This window comes from Macaca nemestrina, chromosome 12 (genome assembly GCF_043159975.1).
Source record: "Macaca nemestrina isolate mMacNem1 chromosome 12, mMacNem.hap1, whole genome shotgun sequence".
Classification (NCBI taxonomy): domain Eukaryota; kingdom Metazoa; phylum Chordata; class Mammalia; order Primates; family Cercopithecidae; genus Macaca; species Macaca nemestrina.
The window spans coordinates 82,273,927-82,289,974 of NC_092136.1; the positions used below are offsets into that span (position 1 = coordinate 82,273,927).

At 41.8% G+C, this 16,048-nt stretch overlaps 1 protein-coding gene across 11 annotated transcripts in view; it reads right to left on the reverse strand.

Annotated features, from left to right (window-relative positions):
• Nucleotides 1-1,056: 1,056 nt before the first annotated feature.
• The window catches only part of LOC105468830 (RAB30, member RAS oncogene family), a 94,392-nt gene continuing 79,400 nt past the window's right edge, over nucleotides 1,057-16,048 (reverse strand). For 10 of the 11 annotated variants that reach the window (XM_011719224.3, XM_071075367.1, XM_024788813.2 and 7 more), the window contains 3 exons: nucleotides 8,986-9,169; nucleotides 6,591-6,647; nucleotides 1,057-2,860 (listed from right to left, as the gene is read on the reverse strand). In XM_011719224.3, the coding sequence (XP_011717526.1) occupies nucleotides 2,610-2,860; nucleotides 6,591-6,647; nucleotides 8,986-9,169 (492 nt within the window). In that variant the 3' untranslated portion in view covers nucleotides 1,057-2,609. The remainder of the gene's footprint in view (nucleotides 2,861-6,590; nucleotides 6,648-8,985; nucleotides 9,170-16,048) is intronic. The other variant, XM_011719233.3, reaches the window with a different exon arrangement.

Genomic DNA, 16,048 nt, shown 5'->3' on the forward strand with positions numbered 1-16,048 from the left:
AATTTCTGTTTAATCAAAAAGAGCTCCTCCCCCACCCCTCCTTCTTGGCACTTAAATGTTTATTTGACTAATATTTATTGCACCTACAAAATTGTCAGGGATTGTTTTCAAACTTGAGATATATTAGTAGACAAGCATCTGTAAGGCTTAATCTGGAATTCACACAACTAAGAAAAAAAGAAACAAAGTCCCACATTCTCATGTGTTCCTGCTGATGGGCTGTGCATGGGTAAGTTATGGAAAGGCTGGGAGGAGCAACAAGGAAGAAAGAGGCCAAGATCAGAGCTTTTTAATTCCCTTCTGAGTCTGGCCAAGGGTATATAGAGAAGGCTAAACCCTAGGGAATAATACAAGTGTGACCCTAAAAGGTGTTATTTTGCAACTAAATCAGTCCAATCTAACACAGCCATTTCCTCTAAGTTCACAAAGCAACTTTATTTTCAACACACTTGCTACTGTGAGACAAAGTTGGGTCGTCATGTGCTGGGGACACTGGATTTTTGCCCTAAATGACAGGTAATAAATCTAAACTTAGGAACATTTCCTTACAGTTTAAAAAAAGTTCTTCTGCCCTCCTTGATTAACTTGTTTTCTGAATACCTTTAGTTGCTGGCTTAGTGGAGAGGATGGGGAGGGAAAGGCAACAATTATTATAAATTATTTTGGTTTTTATTAAAATGACTTTTCTTTCCTGCAGAGACAGATTCTAAAAGAAAAACAAGTCAAACTTCTGGGATCCCTTTCTCTTTCCCATAGGATCAGGAAAAACACAGTGAGGCCAATCAAAAGTATCAGTCCCTTAAAAAATATGCATAATCTCATGTGCAAGAGACTGGTCAATCTGGAATCTGCTAGAGAAATGCCAGAAATGCTTTATCCACATCGTGTCTTTACATGACTCGATTCTTTACAATTAAATAGCTTTCAAACATCAACATATCAGGACTGAGATTGTCACCATCTACAGCAACAGTGGAATTAAACATCATATCCTTATTCCATTACTCCTCCCTCAGTTATGCTAAGCAGCAAGCTACAGAAACATCTGACAGCATCAACAGCATACAGGTTTAATTATTTTCCCAATTTGCATTTATATCAGTGAACAAATTGGAAGCTATCAAAGTATGGCACTGAAGAAACAGAAACACATATTCAGCAGCACATCTCCCATTTTGAGTCCTGTTTTTAAATTGGCTAAGTAAAGGCATATACACCTCCATTTGAATTGGAGATTTGCAGTAACACATGCATATAAGGATGGGAGGGAAGGAGGGAGGGAGGGAAGAAGAAAAGGAGAGACCAGAAAAACAGAGAGGAAAGGAGAAAGAAAAAAAGAACGTACGGTTAAGCGTCTGAAGGTAACATTATTACAAGAAGGAGGGGATAAATGACAGTTCAATCTGCTTCCACAAGCAGAATTTTTCTAAGGTTATCACAGAAGATATAAAAACGGGTTGTGAGACTTTTCATCTGTTGCTATTCTCACTTACCATACTAAAAAATCTACAAAATCCTAAGCCTTGGTCTGTCCAAGATGGAGAGTACCAGGAAGTAAAAGACGTGACCCACTATCGAGGACTGTGCTCTGCTTGGAGCCCTGCACTACAGTCCATTCATCCACAGTATTTTGGTCATATCTGGTCTGTTTCCTCATACTACTCAAAATGTCTTAGAGCTAAGTTTTTATATTAGAATGTCATCAACCATTTATTTATTTATTTTTTTCATTTTGCAAACTTTTTCATTTACATAAAGGGCCGGAGACACAAGAGAAGAAAGTGGTAGAGATTCAGAGAAGAACATAAAAGGAAAACTATTCTCTTTTCCCAAAAATCCACCTTTAAAAAGGTAGTAATGAGACTTTGAGAAAGAGTATTGATTCATGGACTTCCCCCATTTTTTTTTTATTTCTTTATAATACATTTAAGGACATCAACGTACTAAAACGTTTGGTCTATGAAATAGCGGAATCATTAGCACCAAAAGGAGTCACGGAGTTTGTATATATTATTAAAACAATGATTGTTACTGTTGGTCATGGGTAAAGGTTTCATTTCATTTTTACATCCCAAAGTTCTTGAAAGTGCCTGTGGACAAGAGAAATAACACTTTTCAAAATCTCCATGGGGTCGTCAATACGCACCACAGAGACTGTACTTGGCCTTCCCAGTTTTGGTTTATCTGGTAGACAAGAAAACCAGGGCCCCAAGATGATTACCACCGAAGCCCTAAAGAACAGCTCCCACATGCACCCACTGATGTGCAGGAGGGATCCCTACAGTACATTTCCCCCTGGACTCTGTTCAGGAATGCGCTTTTACTTGCTTTTTAAAAAAACAAAAGCAACATGCTCTGCAGATCATGGAGTGCCTAGTGCAATTTTCTCCTTGCTCCAACTCCAGACTGCAAAAGGGTGAAACCATTATATGTTCTGCTAATGCTGGCCTGTGGTCGAGGCCCTTGGCCTGCCATGCTTTGTAAGCTCAGGAGCCCACAGGAGTCCGAAGGTCCGAGAGCGGGAGCCACAGTCATCGCCAGATCTCCCCAGCATCTCATGGCCCATCAGGGCAGTTGCTGATTCCTTTTGCTTCTCCGTGCCTCAGCCTTTAGTTGAAATTACAACAAGTCAAATAGCTGATGCTTTTCCCTTCTCCAGGTAAGGGTGAAGATACATTGTTCACAAGTGTGTTCTGTCTGGCTTCACTGATGAGTCGGCATGCTAAGTCAAGGAAGAGTTTCTCCACATTATCAGATTCCTTGGCTGAGGTCTCCAGATAATACATGTCCTGAGCTTCTGAGAATTCTTCAGCTCGCTGCTGGGAAACCTCTCTCCTTTCAGCCAGGTCAATCTTGTTGCCTATAACAGTAGTAAAATCAAATAAAGAATCAGTATTTGACTTTTTGCAGGCTGAGAAGCATCAAAATTCAACTCCAGATCTGAAGTCAAACCAGACAGATGGGCAAGTAAAGCAAAACAAATGTGACTGTGATTACTGAAATGTTCACTTTAAAATATGAGTGCCAGCTGTGTACAGTGGCTCACACCTGTAATCCCAGCACTTTGGGAGGCCAAGGCGGGCGGATCACAAGGTCAGGAGTTCGAGACCAGCCTGGCCAATATGGTGAAACCCTGTCTCTACTAAAAATACAAAAATTAGCTGGGTGTGGTGACACGTGCCTGTAGTCCCAGCTACTTGGGAGGCTGAGGCAGAAGAATCACTTGAACCCTGGAGGCGGAGGTTTCAGTGAGTCGAGATCACACCACTGCACTCCAGCTTTGGTAACAGAGTGAGACTCCATCTCAAAAAAAAAAAAAAAAAAAAAAGAGTGCCATTCATAATGGCAAGAACTAGAGACAACCCAAATGTCCATCAGTAGGGCACTGACTGAATAAACTATGGTACATCCACACAATGGAGTATTTGCTGCTGTAAAAATCAATTAGGAGTATTTCTATATACTGCCATGTAATGGAAACATTGGGATACGCTGTTAAGAAAAAAAAAAAGCAAAGCAGAAAAAACAAGTATATACAATATGCAACTGTCTACCCAAGAAAAAGGGAAGGCTATGAATACATATATTACACACGTATTTTAGTTCTTTATTTTTTAATAGAAGAATAAATCAAAATCTTAATTTAAAAGAAAATGGTTACCTATGAAAAGAACAGGGTTGAGGTGAAAGGAACAGAAACCCGATCTCTCTGAATATACTTTGTTTTGTAGATTTTACTTTAGGAACTTAAAAATGCTTTATATAATTATACAATTAATTTCAAAATTAAATCTAAAAACCAATCCCTGGCCGGGCGCGGTGGCTCAAGCCTGTAATCCCAGCACTTTGGGGGGCCGAGATGGGCGGATCACGAGGTCAGGAGATCGAGACCATCCTGGTTAACACGGTGAAACCCCGTCTCTACTAAAAAATACAAAAAATTAGCCGGGCGCGGTGGTGGGCGCCTGTAGTCCCAGCTACTCAGGAGGCTGAGGCAGGAGAATGGCGTGAACCCAGGAGGCGGAGCTTGCAGTGAGCTGAGATCCGGCCACTGCACTCCAGCCTGGGAGACAGAGCGAGACTCCGTCTCAAAAAAAAACAAACAAACAAACAAACAAAAAAACCAATCACTAAAAACTGAAAGCAAAATTAAGCAAATGAACATGTTTATCATGTATGGAATAACCACACAGAATATAACCCTTTTTTTCTTTTAATTGAGACAAAGTCTGGCTCTACTGCCCAGACTGGAGCGCAGTGGCGCGATCTTGACTTGCTGCAACCTCCGTCCCGTGGGCTCCAGCCATCCCGTCTCACCTCAGCCTCCCCGGTAGCTGGGACTACAGGCGTGCACTACCATGACCAGCTAATTTTCTTTTTTTTGCAGAGACAGGGTTTCGCCACGTCCAGGCTGGTCTTGAACTTGTGAGCTTAAGCGATCCACCTGCCTCGGCCTCCAGAGTGCTGGGATTATAGACTATTGAGCCACTAAGCCAGGCCAACAGAGTAACTATTTCAAGGTGTTTAAAATACAGTAATTCCATGCAACCCCAGTGGTATACAGCCTAAGGACAAAAAGAATTGAAGAAACAATCTTGAACTGTTTCAGTAATCATTCTTGGTGGTGGTGCTGTTGGTATTATTATTCTGAGGTTGCTATCTGTGTATTATGGGATAAAGCAAATTAGTAGTTATGCTGGTATCTTTGGGAACTGGGACTTTTGGCATAGGAAAAATGAAATATAAACATAAGATTAATGAGGTTAAGTAAAATTTCTGCAGTCCTGAATTATAAATAGAAGTATCAGTATGAATAATTCATGATGTATTTTATCTTTAAAAAGTTTTCTACCTACCTCAAATTCTCCAGGAAACCTGACAAAGGTGTGTCAATTGTATTATCTGGCAACACCACTTATGGTAAAAATGACCCCTCATTGATAAATTACTTCTGGCCTGGGAATTCTATCTACAAATTATAAATACCTAATGGAAAGCCATAGCTCTGAGCTTCCCTGAATGTGGTGACTTCACTTGAAGAGACCCTGAAAGTTATGATTGTGGAGTTGCTATGATAGATTTAGGCTCCTATGGGGTATTGAGGCTGCTAGGCCAAGGCAGATCCTCCATTTGTTTGACATGAACCTTGCTCCCTCACACTAGAATTGTCTGGGGTGTGGGGACCGGGTAGGAGGTCCTGGAAAGTTACGTGGACTGCTACTAGGATTACTTCCACTGAAGAGAGAAGCTGGATGCTGATCTGCTATGAAGCTGTGTTTCCTGTCCTGCGTCCTTCTAAGTGAACACGATGCCATGCGTGGTCTATGGTAGTCTTGTGAGTCGGAATGCTAGCAGAACATAATAGGAAAACTCTGGCCGGGCGCGGTGGCTCAAGCCTGTAATCCCAGCACTTTGGGAGGCCGAGACGGGCGGATCACGAGGTCAGGAGATCGAGACCATCCTGGCTAACACGGTGAAACCCTGTCTCTAATAAAAAATACAAAAAAAAACTAGCCGGGCGAGGTGGCGGGTGCCTGTAGTCCCAGCTACTCGGGAGGCTGAGGCAGGAGAATGGCGTGAACCCGGGAGGCGGAGCTTGCAGTGAGCCGAGATCTGGCCATTGCACTCCAGCCTGGGTGACACAGCAAGACTCCGTCTCAAAAAAAAAAAAAAATAGGAAAACTCTCCTGAGGATACTACAGAATCCACCACACACATGCACACATACAAACAAGCTCTGTCCACTGAAAGGCCTAAAAACAATGGCTAAACAGGAGGGCTCCTAACACCTAGGTTGTGGCCTCTAAATATGACTCCCTATTGAAAATAAAGCACTTCTTGAACAAATGGCTAATTCCAGGTCTGGGGCAGGAAATGCACAAGATGTGACTGAAACACTTGTTATACCAGAAAGCAAAAAAATTATCCAACATTCCTGGGGTCATATCAAAAGGACTCAGGAGCCCATTTGAAGAAGCTCCCACTGGTAAAGTTGGAATAATGGGAGCATCAGTAATAATAATTGCAAGGTACTGAAATACATCAAATTTAGTTAGTTAGTTAGTTTTTGAGACAGAGTCTCGCTCTGTCACCCAGGCTGGAGTGCAGTGGTGCAATCTCGGCTCACTGTAACCTCTGCCTCCCAGGTTCAAGAGATTCTGCTGCCTCAGCCTCCCGCTGGGATTACAGGCACACGCCATCATGCTTGGCTAATATTTTGTATATTTTAGTAGAGATGGGGTTTCACCATGTTGCCCAGGCTGGTCTCAAACTCTTGACCTCAAGTGATCCACCTGCCTCGGCCCCTCAAAGTGCCGGGATTACAGGCGTGAGTCATTGCGCCCAGTCCATCAAATTTATTTAAATCTATAAATTTATAATAATATTAAAAATATAAACAGATGTCAATAGTTACTTTTAGAAGATACTGGAGAACCAGCTCATTACCTTGAAAAGTGGCGAATAAAAAAGAATCAAGTATTCTTCTTGCCTGTCCTATGAGAACTACCCCTCAGAGTATGATATATGTAGCGTTTTGTCTAAAAAGAAAACCAAAAAAACCCTGACTGTCATCAGGCCTCTAGACTTACCTACAAATCTGCAAGAAATACAGGTGATGGAGGTGATATCAAATGATACCTCAGGGGCTATAAAACAAAATTTAGACTTGTAAAGCCTATAGGACAAACAAATGCATTAGCAATAAATTCTTTTTTTTTTTTTTTTTTTTTTTTTTTTTTGAGACGGAGTCTCGCTCTGTAGCCCAGGCTGGAGTGCAGTGGCCGGATCTCAGCTCACTGCAAGCTCCGCCTCCCGGGTTCACGCCATTCTCCGGCCTCAGCCTCCCGAGTAGCTGGGACTACAGGCGCCCGCCACCTCGCCCGGCTAGTTTTTTGTATTTCTTAGTAGAGACGGGGTTTCACCGTGTTAGCCAGGATGGTCTCGATCTCCTGACCTCGTGATCCGCCCATCTCGGCCTCCCAAAGTGCTGGGATTACAGGCTTGAGCCACCGCGCCCGGCCATCAGCAATAAATTCTAATAGAGAAAAAAAAATGGGAGTGGAAACTTCAGAAAAAAGAATGAAAAGATGTAGCTGTCAATCACAACGTATGGACCTTAGATGGTGTTCTTTTTTTTTTTTTGAGACAGAGTCTGGTTCTGTCACCCAGGCTGAATGCAGTGGTGTGATCATAGCTCACTGCAGCCTTCAACTTCTGGGCTCAGGTGGTCCTCCTGCTTCAGCTTCCTGAGTAGTTGGGACCACAGGTTCATGCCATCATACCTGGCTAATCTTGCTATATTGCCCAGGCTGGTCAGAACTGCTGGGCTCAAGCAAGCCTCCTGCCTCAGCTTCCCAAAACAGGTGTGAGCCACCGTGCCTGGCTTCTGGACCTTATTTGGATCTTAATTTGAACAAACAAACAAAAAATTCATGAGTTGATCAGGGAAATGTGAACTCTGTCTAAGTTTTTAAGGCTACTAAGGAATTGTTAACATATTTTAGGTGTAAAAATGCCACTGAGGTTAGGTTTTCTTTTAAAAAATCTATTAGAGATATACACAGATATTGAAACATGAATTAATACAACAGCTGAGATTTGCTTCAAAATAATCTGAGGGAGAAGGTGGACGCATTGCTAGGGAAGAGAAAATAAGATTGGTCATGAGTTAGTAACTGTGAAAGCCGGGAGATGTGTAGAAGGGGATTCACTATACTGTTTCTCTACTTTTTGCTTATGTTTGAAATTTTCCATAGTAAAATTGTTTTTTAAGCCAATTCCTCTTTCATATTGTACTAATTATCTCCCCTCAAATTTTCATTTAACTTCCTTAGATAAAATCCCAAGTAGTAATGCTTTGACTCAAGTTCCTGAAGGCTTTCTGTAAAACAGAAGGTACAAATGTAGACCTCTCAAATGCTTCATGGCAAAGGTTCAACACTGTCCAAAAGGGTTTTACAGGGAGCACTAGCTCATAGAAACACAGATGCTTCACCCAGCAGCTTGAAGGAAGAGTCTAGCAATTTGTTACAACGTAACATATTACAGCTGGACAACTACAGGGCTTGGAGTTGATTTTACATGCTGTGTGACCTTGGGAAAAGAACTTCACCTCTTTGAGTCGTGGTTTCCTGATCTGTAAATCAGGGATCATGATACATAAAGTTCCTCGTATCATTCCTGGCACACATATACCAATTATAACACTATTCTAAAGTGTTTACTGAGCTTATTATTAACCATAATTTGTAACTTAACAATGCTTCTAAGGCTCTCTACTCAAATTTCCCAAATTCAGGTATTGCTAGACTATATAGGAACGTTCCTTTCTAGGAAGAAAATATGTTAATGATCAAATGGTTACTGACACTTTTCCACTACAGACAGAGAAGTTTTTAATGACCTGGTCCATTTCAATGCATGTATCAGTCATGATAGAAAATCAAGGGTTGTTTTATGCTTTCCCCGACACTAAATAGAGGTTTTATTCTCCTACAAAATGAAACAAACTATAGCATTGCCCTTAGCAGATTCTTTCTGAAACATAGAGTTTCTCAAATCAGGCTATATGTTAGGAAGGGAAAAAAATTTACCAAAATACATTTTTAAGGCAATAAACAATTGCTTCAACAATGAATTCCTAATCAACTTAAAAGATACATTTTTCTTCTAGAACAGCCATTTCTTTCATCTTGTAATTAGACTTTTTAAATTTTTAGCAGCTCACATAACTTTCATGGCCATCCAACTTCTTCCCTAGAGCTTACATTGATAGAAAATGTTTTCTACTTTATTTTTCTAAACCGTCACCATGGGATGGCACCTATTTCATTTTCTCTTCAATTGCAGAAGAACTAAAGGTTGACTGCATGAATTATTAGCTATAGACTATATTCTTGGAAGGTAGCAATGTATGAGCTTTATGTGATTATAAATCCTCTAATGCCCACAAATCAATTTCCCTCCTGGTTAGCCCTTACTTACCCACTAACACAGTGATGACTTTGTTGCTGGCATATTGTTCTATCTCCCGCAGCCACTCAGGAAGGCAACGGAAGGATTCCTCACAGGTAATGTCATAGGTGAGGATCAAGGCATTGGCGCTTCGGTAATAACTCTGGGTAATGGACCGAAATCTCTCTTGACCTGCTGTGTCCCAGATCTGTAGCTGTAAAGGCATAACAGAAGAATCAGGTGGAGAAGGATCAGGTTGGAGAAAAAAAGAAAAAAAAGCTTTGCCTTGCTTTAGTTTGGAAATGTGAACACCTTTAATGGTTTAAATGTGTTTAGTGGGAACACAAATAATTTAACGGTTACTTTCTGCCCTAAAGAAAAAAAAAAAGCACTGAAAAATTTTAAAAAAAAAATTGTTGGGTGTGTTTCTGGTTCGGAAGAGGGGCTTATTTTGTTTTCTGTGTGTTTTTTTTTTCTTTGTTAAGAGTTTCCTTTTCATTCTTAAAAAATACACAAAGAAAATTCGTCAAGCATTTATTATGTGCCAAGCTCTATTCTAAGCATTTTACTTGTGGCAACTCACTTATTCCTCACAATAACCCTATGAGGTGGATACTATTACAATACCCATTTCTTGCATGAAGAATCTGAGGCACAGTGAGATTAATTAACTTGTTCAGCATCTCATAGCCAGTATGTCCCAGAACCAATTCAACCAGGCATTGTGGTCCCAGAGTCCACTTTCTTAAACACAATGCCATATTACAAAAGGCATGATACACAAAAAGCTGTTATCCTGTTACTGCTGGCATTTAATCAGCAACTGGAGGGACAGCCAACCTCACCACTTTTCCAGTTCGAAATTCAAATGAATGTATTAAGGTATTAACTTTGTTAAAGAAAACAAGAACCATGCCATGGCAGACAACAATATAATTTCCCTTCAGGTCTCTTAAGCTCTATGACCTTGGTCAAGTCACTTAATCTCATTGGGCTTCGAGTATTTTTTTACAAAAAGTGGTTAATACACAACCTGATGAAGGTTCACTTTTTCTGCAGTTATCAACCAGTTCTAAGTCCTAATAACTAATAATTCTAATAACAAAGAAGGCATTACTTCTCAATTTCCCTGAATTTCCCTGCACAGAGTAGACAACTACTGAAAACAAACTATCCTCCAGAGTATAAATCACAAGGCCTTGAGAAATAAGAACATCAACGAAAATACTAATCTTTCTTTCTAATTGCACAAATTTTACAGGTCACAGGTGTATTCATGTCCAGTAAATAAGACTGCTTCCTCAGGAAGGCTTTCCAGAACCTTCAGATTAGGTTAGGTTCCCACTAAGCCACCCCTCCACCCCACACAGTCTCTCTTGCAATACATCCTGCCATTCTCCCTCATGGCACCTGACATGCCTGTAGCACTTACTTGTAATAATTTGTTTAATAGCCATCTTTCCCACTAAACTGAAATCTTCATGAGGGAGACGTCAGGGTCCATTTAGAGCAAATAGAGAACTTGGCAAACAGGAGGTGCTCAAATATTTATTGATGGTCTCATTTAATCTTGACAGCAACCCAATGAGGTAGGCAAGTGTATACCTCCCCATATTAATGGAAACTGTCCCCTAACTAACTGGTTACCCACGAAGCTAGGACTTGGCATCCAGGCCTTCTATTTCCAGTTGAGAACTCATTTCATGCTCCCATGCTGTTGTTGCCACCAAAGACTAACTAAAATGTGCATCTGTATCCAAAGAGGATGAATCCACTGGTGTCACTCTCTGCTCATACCAGGTTAGCTAGAGACTGCTGAGTGACCCGTAGTCCCTGCCATGAATCAGCAGCACACAAAGGCTCTCCTTTGATCTGCAGTTGCAGCTGCTCTTCGATGATACACATGAAAGCCTGTGTATGCTAAAGGCCGCTGTACAGATGTTACAGTTTTTGCTGGGACAAAGGCTATTTCTCTTCTCTGCCTCAAACCTAGGGACACGGTTCCTCTCTGCCAGGATGTGTCTTAGAATAACGGGCTATTGTTTTAAAGCTGCACTCAGTGCAGCTTTAAAACACTTGTGATTGTGATTTAGGTACTGTTCAGCATTAGAAATCAGTTTGTTCTCACATCTTGAGAACAGCTTCGAGGGTTAAAGCCACTGAAATATTTTCTAGAACAGCGATTGTGTGAGCATGCCAAGATATGTTACCTTCTCATAGGGGGCTGCCTGTTTCTAGCTGAGAGTTGATTATTGAGAATATTCATATTCTACTGCCTTTGTTACTCAACTTGGTTTCACCATTCTCTGCAATTCATTTGCACCTTTCAGCATCTATAGGACATTAACATATGCAAGGCACTGTGCTAGGCGCATGGAGTATATAAAGATGAGTAAAACACAGGGAGGATATAAAGATGAAGAAAATCATCCCTGATTTCAAACAGCTCACAGTCTATAGGAAGGACACACACAGTTAATTAACTATAGAAGAATACAAGATGTTCTATTAAAAAGGAAGAGAGCGTCTCCTGCTGTTAGTCTCATGTCTGTCAATATGTTTTCAATACTGCAGCCACAGGCTTTCCAACCACTCTCACCTGCAGCATGTGGCTACATTGTTTGTCTACTCTCTTCTTTGCACCACTACTTAACCTCCATTGCCTCACCGTCACAATAATGTACTGCAATCATTGGTTTACTACTCTACTACTGAGTTCTTTGAGGGCAAAGGCTGTCTTCTATTTGACCTTACAGCCCCAGTACCTTCCTAACACAGTACATAGTATGTGGTAGAAACATTTGAATGATGGCTAACTGAATGAACAAAGGATTGTGGAATCACAAGGGAGGAATTGGTCAATTCTACTTAACAGATTAGTAGGGTATTAAAGAAGATTTCACAGATGGAGCTAGATGACAGTAAGTTGCTAAGGGGTAGTGATGCTTTACCACCACAGTGCTTGATACAAAACATTTACTATAACACAGGATGGAGGAATGAATGGATGGACAGATGGTTGAAGAAACAAATACATACAAATATTTTGATGACTCGCCTATCAATCAACATAGACCTGATTGGAAGGAGATACAGCAAATCTTCTATTTCTATTATGATTAATCTCCTAAGGCTAAAATGGTTTAAATTGAGCTTAGAATTTTGCTTATTACTCATTAATTTATAATAGACTAAAAATTATATGAGAAAGTTCTGTGTTTTTTCCAATTTTTTATTCTGCTAAAACATACATACAATTTATCACTTTAACCACTTTTAAACATACAGTTCAGTGGTCTATATATGTTTTAATTATATTTTCTACCAGGGGTCACTTTCATAATGCAGACTATTTTAAGAGAAGTGCCTCTTCATTAATTTTGTTTTTACTGATTTGGTGCTTACTTGGCCTTAATAGCTACAAGAATCTTTCTAATACCTTGGATTCCCTGCCTTCAATCCTGGGAGCCATCCTGGAAAGAATGATACTTGTAGAGGACACCGACGAGGGTGTCAAGAGAGTGGTCCTGCCACTCACCAAGCGGATGATGCCATACAAATCACTGGTGGATTCTCTTATCCACTGACTTTATGAGGCTCTGGGAAAGCCTGCAAACTACTAGCAAAAAGACACTTAAACATCACTGAGAAAAGATATTCGGTAAATGTTAAAGAAGAAGGATGACAGGCTGGATGTGGTGTCTCACGCCTGTAATCCCAGCACTTTGGGAGGCTGAGGCAGAAGGATTACTTGAGCCCAGGAGTGATCAATATGGCAACATAGTGAGACCCCATCTCTACAAAAAATAAAAATAAAAATGAATAGCTGGGCATGGTGGCACACACCTGCAGTCCCAGCTACTTGGGAGGCCAAGGTGAGAGGATCACTTGAGCCTAGGAGATCGAGGCTGCAGTGAGCTGTGATTGCACCACTGCACTCCAGCCTGGGCAACTGAGCAAGACCCTGCCTCAAAAAAAAAAAAAAAAAAAAAAAGGATGACAGTAAGACAACAACTGTGCAGTTCTGCCCTCTTCTAAGGAAGGATTAAAGAAGTTATTCCTCATATGCCTACATGTTAATGAGGCCCTTAAATTAATGTGATTGAAGAGGGTCACTCTGTATCTTTATTTTATATATTGGGCGTGAAAGAATCACAGGCAAGTTGATTTGGACTGGATGTGGGAGATGAGCCAACTGTCACTTTTTATAAAGTTCTAGAAGCCTGAAAAGGTACTGGGGACAGAAAGTGTGCTGTGAATACAAATATGAGTAAAACACAAACCTTGCTCTTGGGGAGCCTGTGGCCTTATGGTGGAGTCAGATGTTATAAAAATATCAATTTTTGCAGAGTGTAATAAGCACTTTAAAATAAGGTTTGCAGAAAGAATAAATGGAATATTTATGCCCGGGAATCTAGGAAAGAAAAATAAGCCTGTTCTTTAACACCAGGGACCATTCCTTATTCACCCTTATTTATGGCCAGTGCCTGGAAGGTAGTAGGCACCAACATTTCTGATCAAATAAATGAACTCATATATATATATATATATATATATATATATATATATATATATATATTCATATATATATATATGAATGAATGGAAAACCCAAATATCTGGAAGTAAAATGCATGAAACAGTAGTTATCTTTACCCAACTCCTTGGGTAACTACCTCCCCTCCGCTAGGACAACAGAAAGCTACAAAAGGCTCTTCCCATCAATGCCTCCTGAGCACACTCCTGTCTCTCTTTCCTGTCCCCATAGCCTAACTCCTTCTCCCCATCCCCTACACTATTTTTGTTCACTTTTCAGTTAGCATTTATGTGGATTTCATCCCCTGCTTTCCTCTTCCAGTGCTCCAGCTCCCCATTCACTGCTGTATTTGGTGTGAATGTCTCTGCAGTACAAGCTATTTTAGTAGTCAGGGCTGGAAGAGACACTGAGAGAGCTTCTGGCCTCCACTCAAGGACCTCCTCCTAAACACTTCTCTGTGATGGCAAGTATCTAGAAAATGCTGAAGAGCATTACGGAGCTTCTCTGCTCTTCCCAAGGCACTCAAAGGAAAGAGAGCATGTACATATGGGAGAAGGATGCAAATGAACGGACCCAAACATAGGATGCTTAGGTTGGGAATCAAGGTAGAACTCTAAAATGCCAGTTTTCATTGCGCTGCTGATGGCTGGGCTCTCCTTCCTTTCCTTCCCTCTTTCCATCCCTCCCCCACACCCCCCTGACTCCATCTGTCTGTCTTTCTCTCTCTCTCTCACACACGTGCTGCGCGCGCACAGACACACACACACACACACACACACACACACACACACACACACACACACGGTCTCGTTCTGTCACCCAGGCTGGAGTGCAATGGCACAATCATGGCTCACTGTAGACTCAATTTCCCAGGCTCAAACAATGCTCTCACCTCAGCCTCCCGAGTAGCTGGGACTACAGGTGCATGCCACCATGACCAGACAATTTTTTATCTTTTGAAAACATGAGGCCGGGCGCGGTGGCTCAAGCCTGTAATCCCAGCACTTTGGGAGGCCGAGACGGGCGGATCACGAGGTCAGGAGATCGAGACCATCCTGGCTAACGCGGTGAAACCCCGTCTCTATTAAAAAAAAAATACAAAAAACTAGCCGGGCGCAGTGGCGGGCGCCTGTAGTCCCAGCTACTCGGGAGGCTGAGGCAGGAGAATGGCGTAAACCCGGGAGGCGGAGCTTGCAGTGAGCTGAGATCCGGCCACTGCACTCCAGCCTGGGCGACAGAGCCAGACTCCGTCTCAAAAAAAAAAAAAAAAGAAAAAGAAAACATGGAGTCTCACTATGTCTCCAACTCCTGGCCTCCCAAAGTGTTGGGATTACAGGCAGGAGTCACTGTACCCGGCCTTGGCTATCACTTCTTTCCATAAGGCCCAGCTCTGAAGAGCCAATTGTGGAACTTCAGTAACTCTGACGGCAGGTAGAGCACAGTGCCAAACATCAGTATATCTACCCTCCTTCCAGGTGATTTAGTCTCACTTCACATTTCTTTCCATCACCTCCCTCCTTTCCTTGCTCCAGGTGATAGGCCTAGTGTGCCTTTCTTCCCCTCTTCTTTCATGGCAGGGGAGACCCCAGAAAGGCAGTGGTGTGTATTGGTTGGTTAAATGGGTTCAAATCCTGCCTGTCCCCTTTCCTATACTTATCTATGTGTAGCCATGGATAAGTTATTTAGCCTCTCTGAAGCCAGTAAAATGAGGATAATACCACTTACCCCATGGGTTTACAGTAAGGACTAAACTAAATATAACATATGTAAAAGCACCCAGCAGAGGCACTGGCAGATTTGTAGGTACTCAATAAACATTCTCTCCTTCGTCCTGTTCCTGGACACACCATACGTCTTCCAGGTACCAAACCATCCAGAAGCCACAAAGGCTGGAGGGGAAGGAAGCAGGCGGTAGAGAGCATGTATCCTTTCCCATACTCCTCATTTAGTGTCTTTCCTTTTTAGAGACAAGGATATGATAGGAGAGAGGATAATTTAAATAAGTGATTCATAATGAAACATAGAAATCAGGAGCCTCTTTCATGGGGCTGCTGTTTAGAGGAGGTAGCACCTGCTTATTGGCCCAGCTCAAGAGATTCAAAAAGAAATTTCTTCCTTGTCTTTACGTCACTTGTGACATGACAGGAGACAGGACAAACTTGCCTTAGCCATTTTCTGTCTTCTAATCTGTAAACACATCATCCAAAATTCCTTCCTTCCCCCATAAAAAAGACTAGAAGAGGCCGGGCGCGGTGGCTCAAGCCTGTAATCCCAGCACTTTGGGAGGCCGAGACGGGCGGATCACGAGGTCAGGAGATCGAGACCATCCTGGCTAACACGGTGAAACCCCGTCTCTACTAAAAATACAAAAAACTTAGCCGGGCGAGGTGGCAGGCGCCTGTAGTCCCAGCTACTCGGGAGGCTGAGGCAGGATAATGGCGTGAACCCGGAGGCGGAGCTTGCAGTGAGCTGAGATCCGGCCACTGCACTCCAGCCTGGGTGACAGAGCGAGACTCCGTCTCAAAAAAAAAAAAAAAGAAAAAAAAAGACTAGAAGA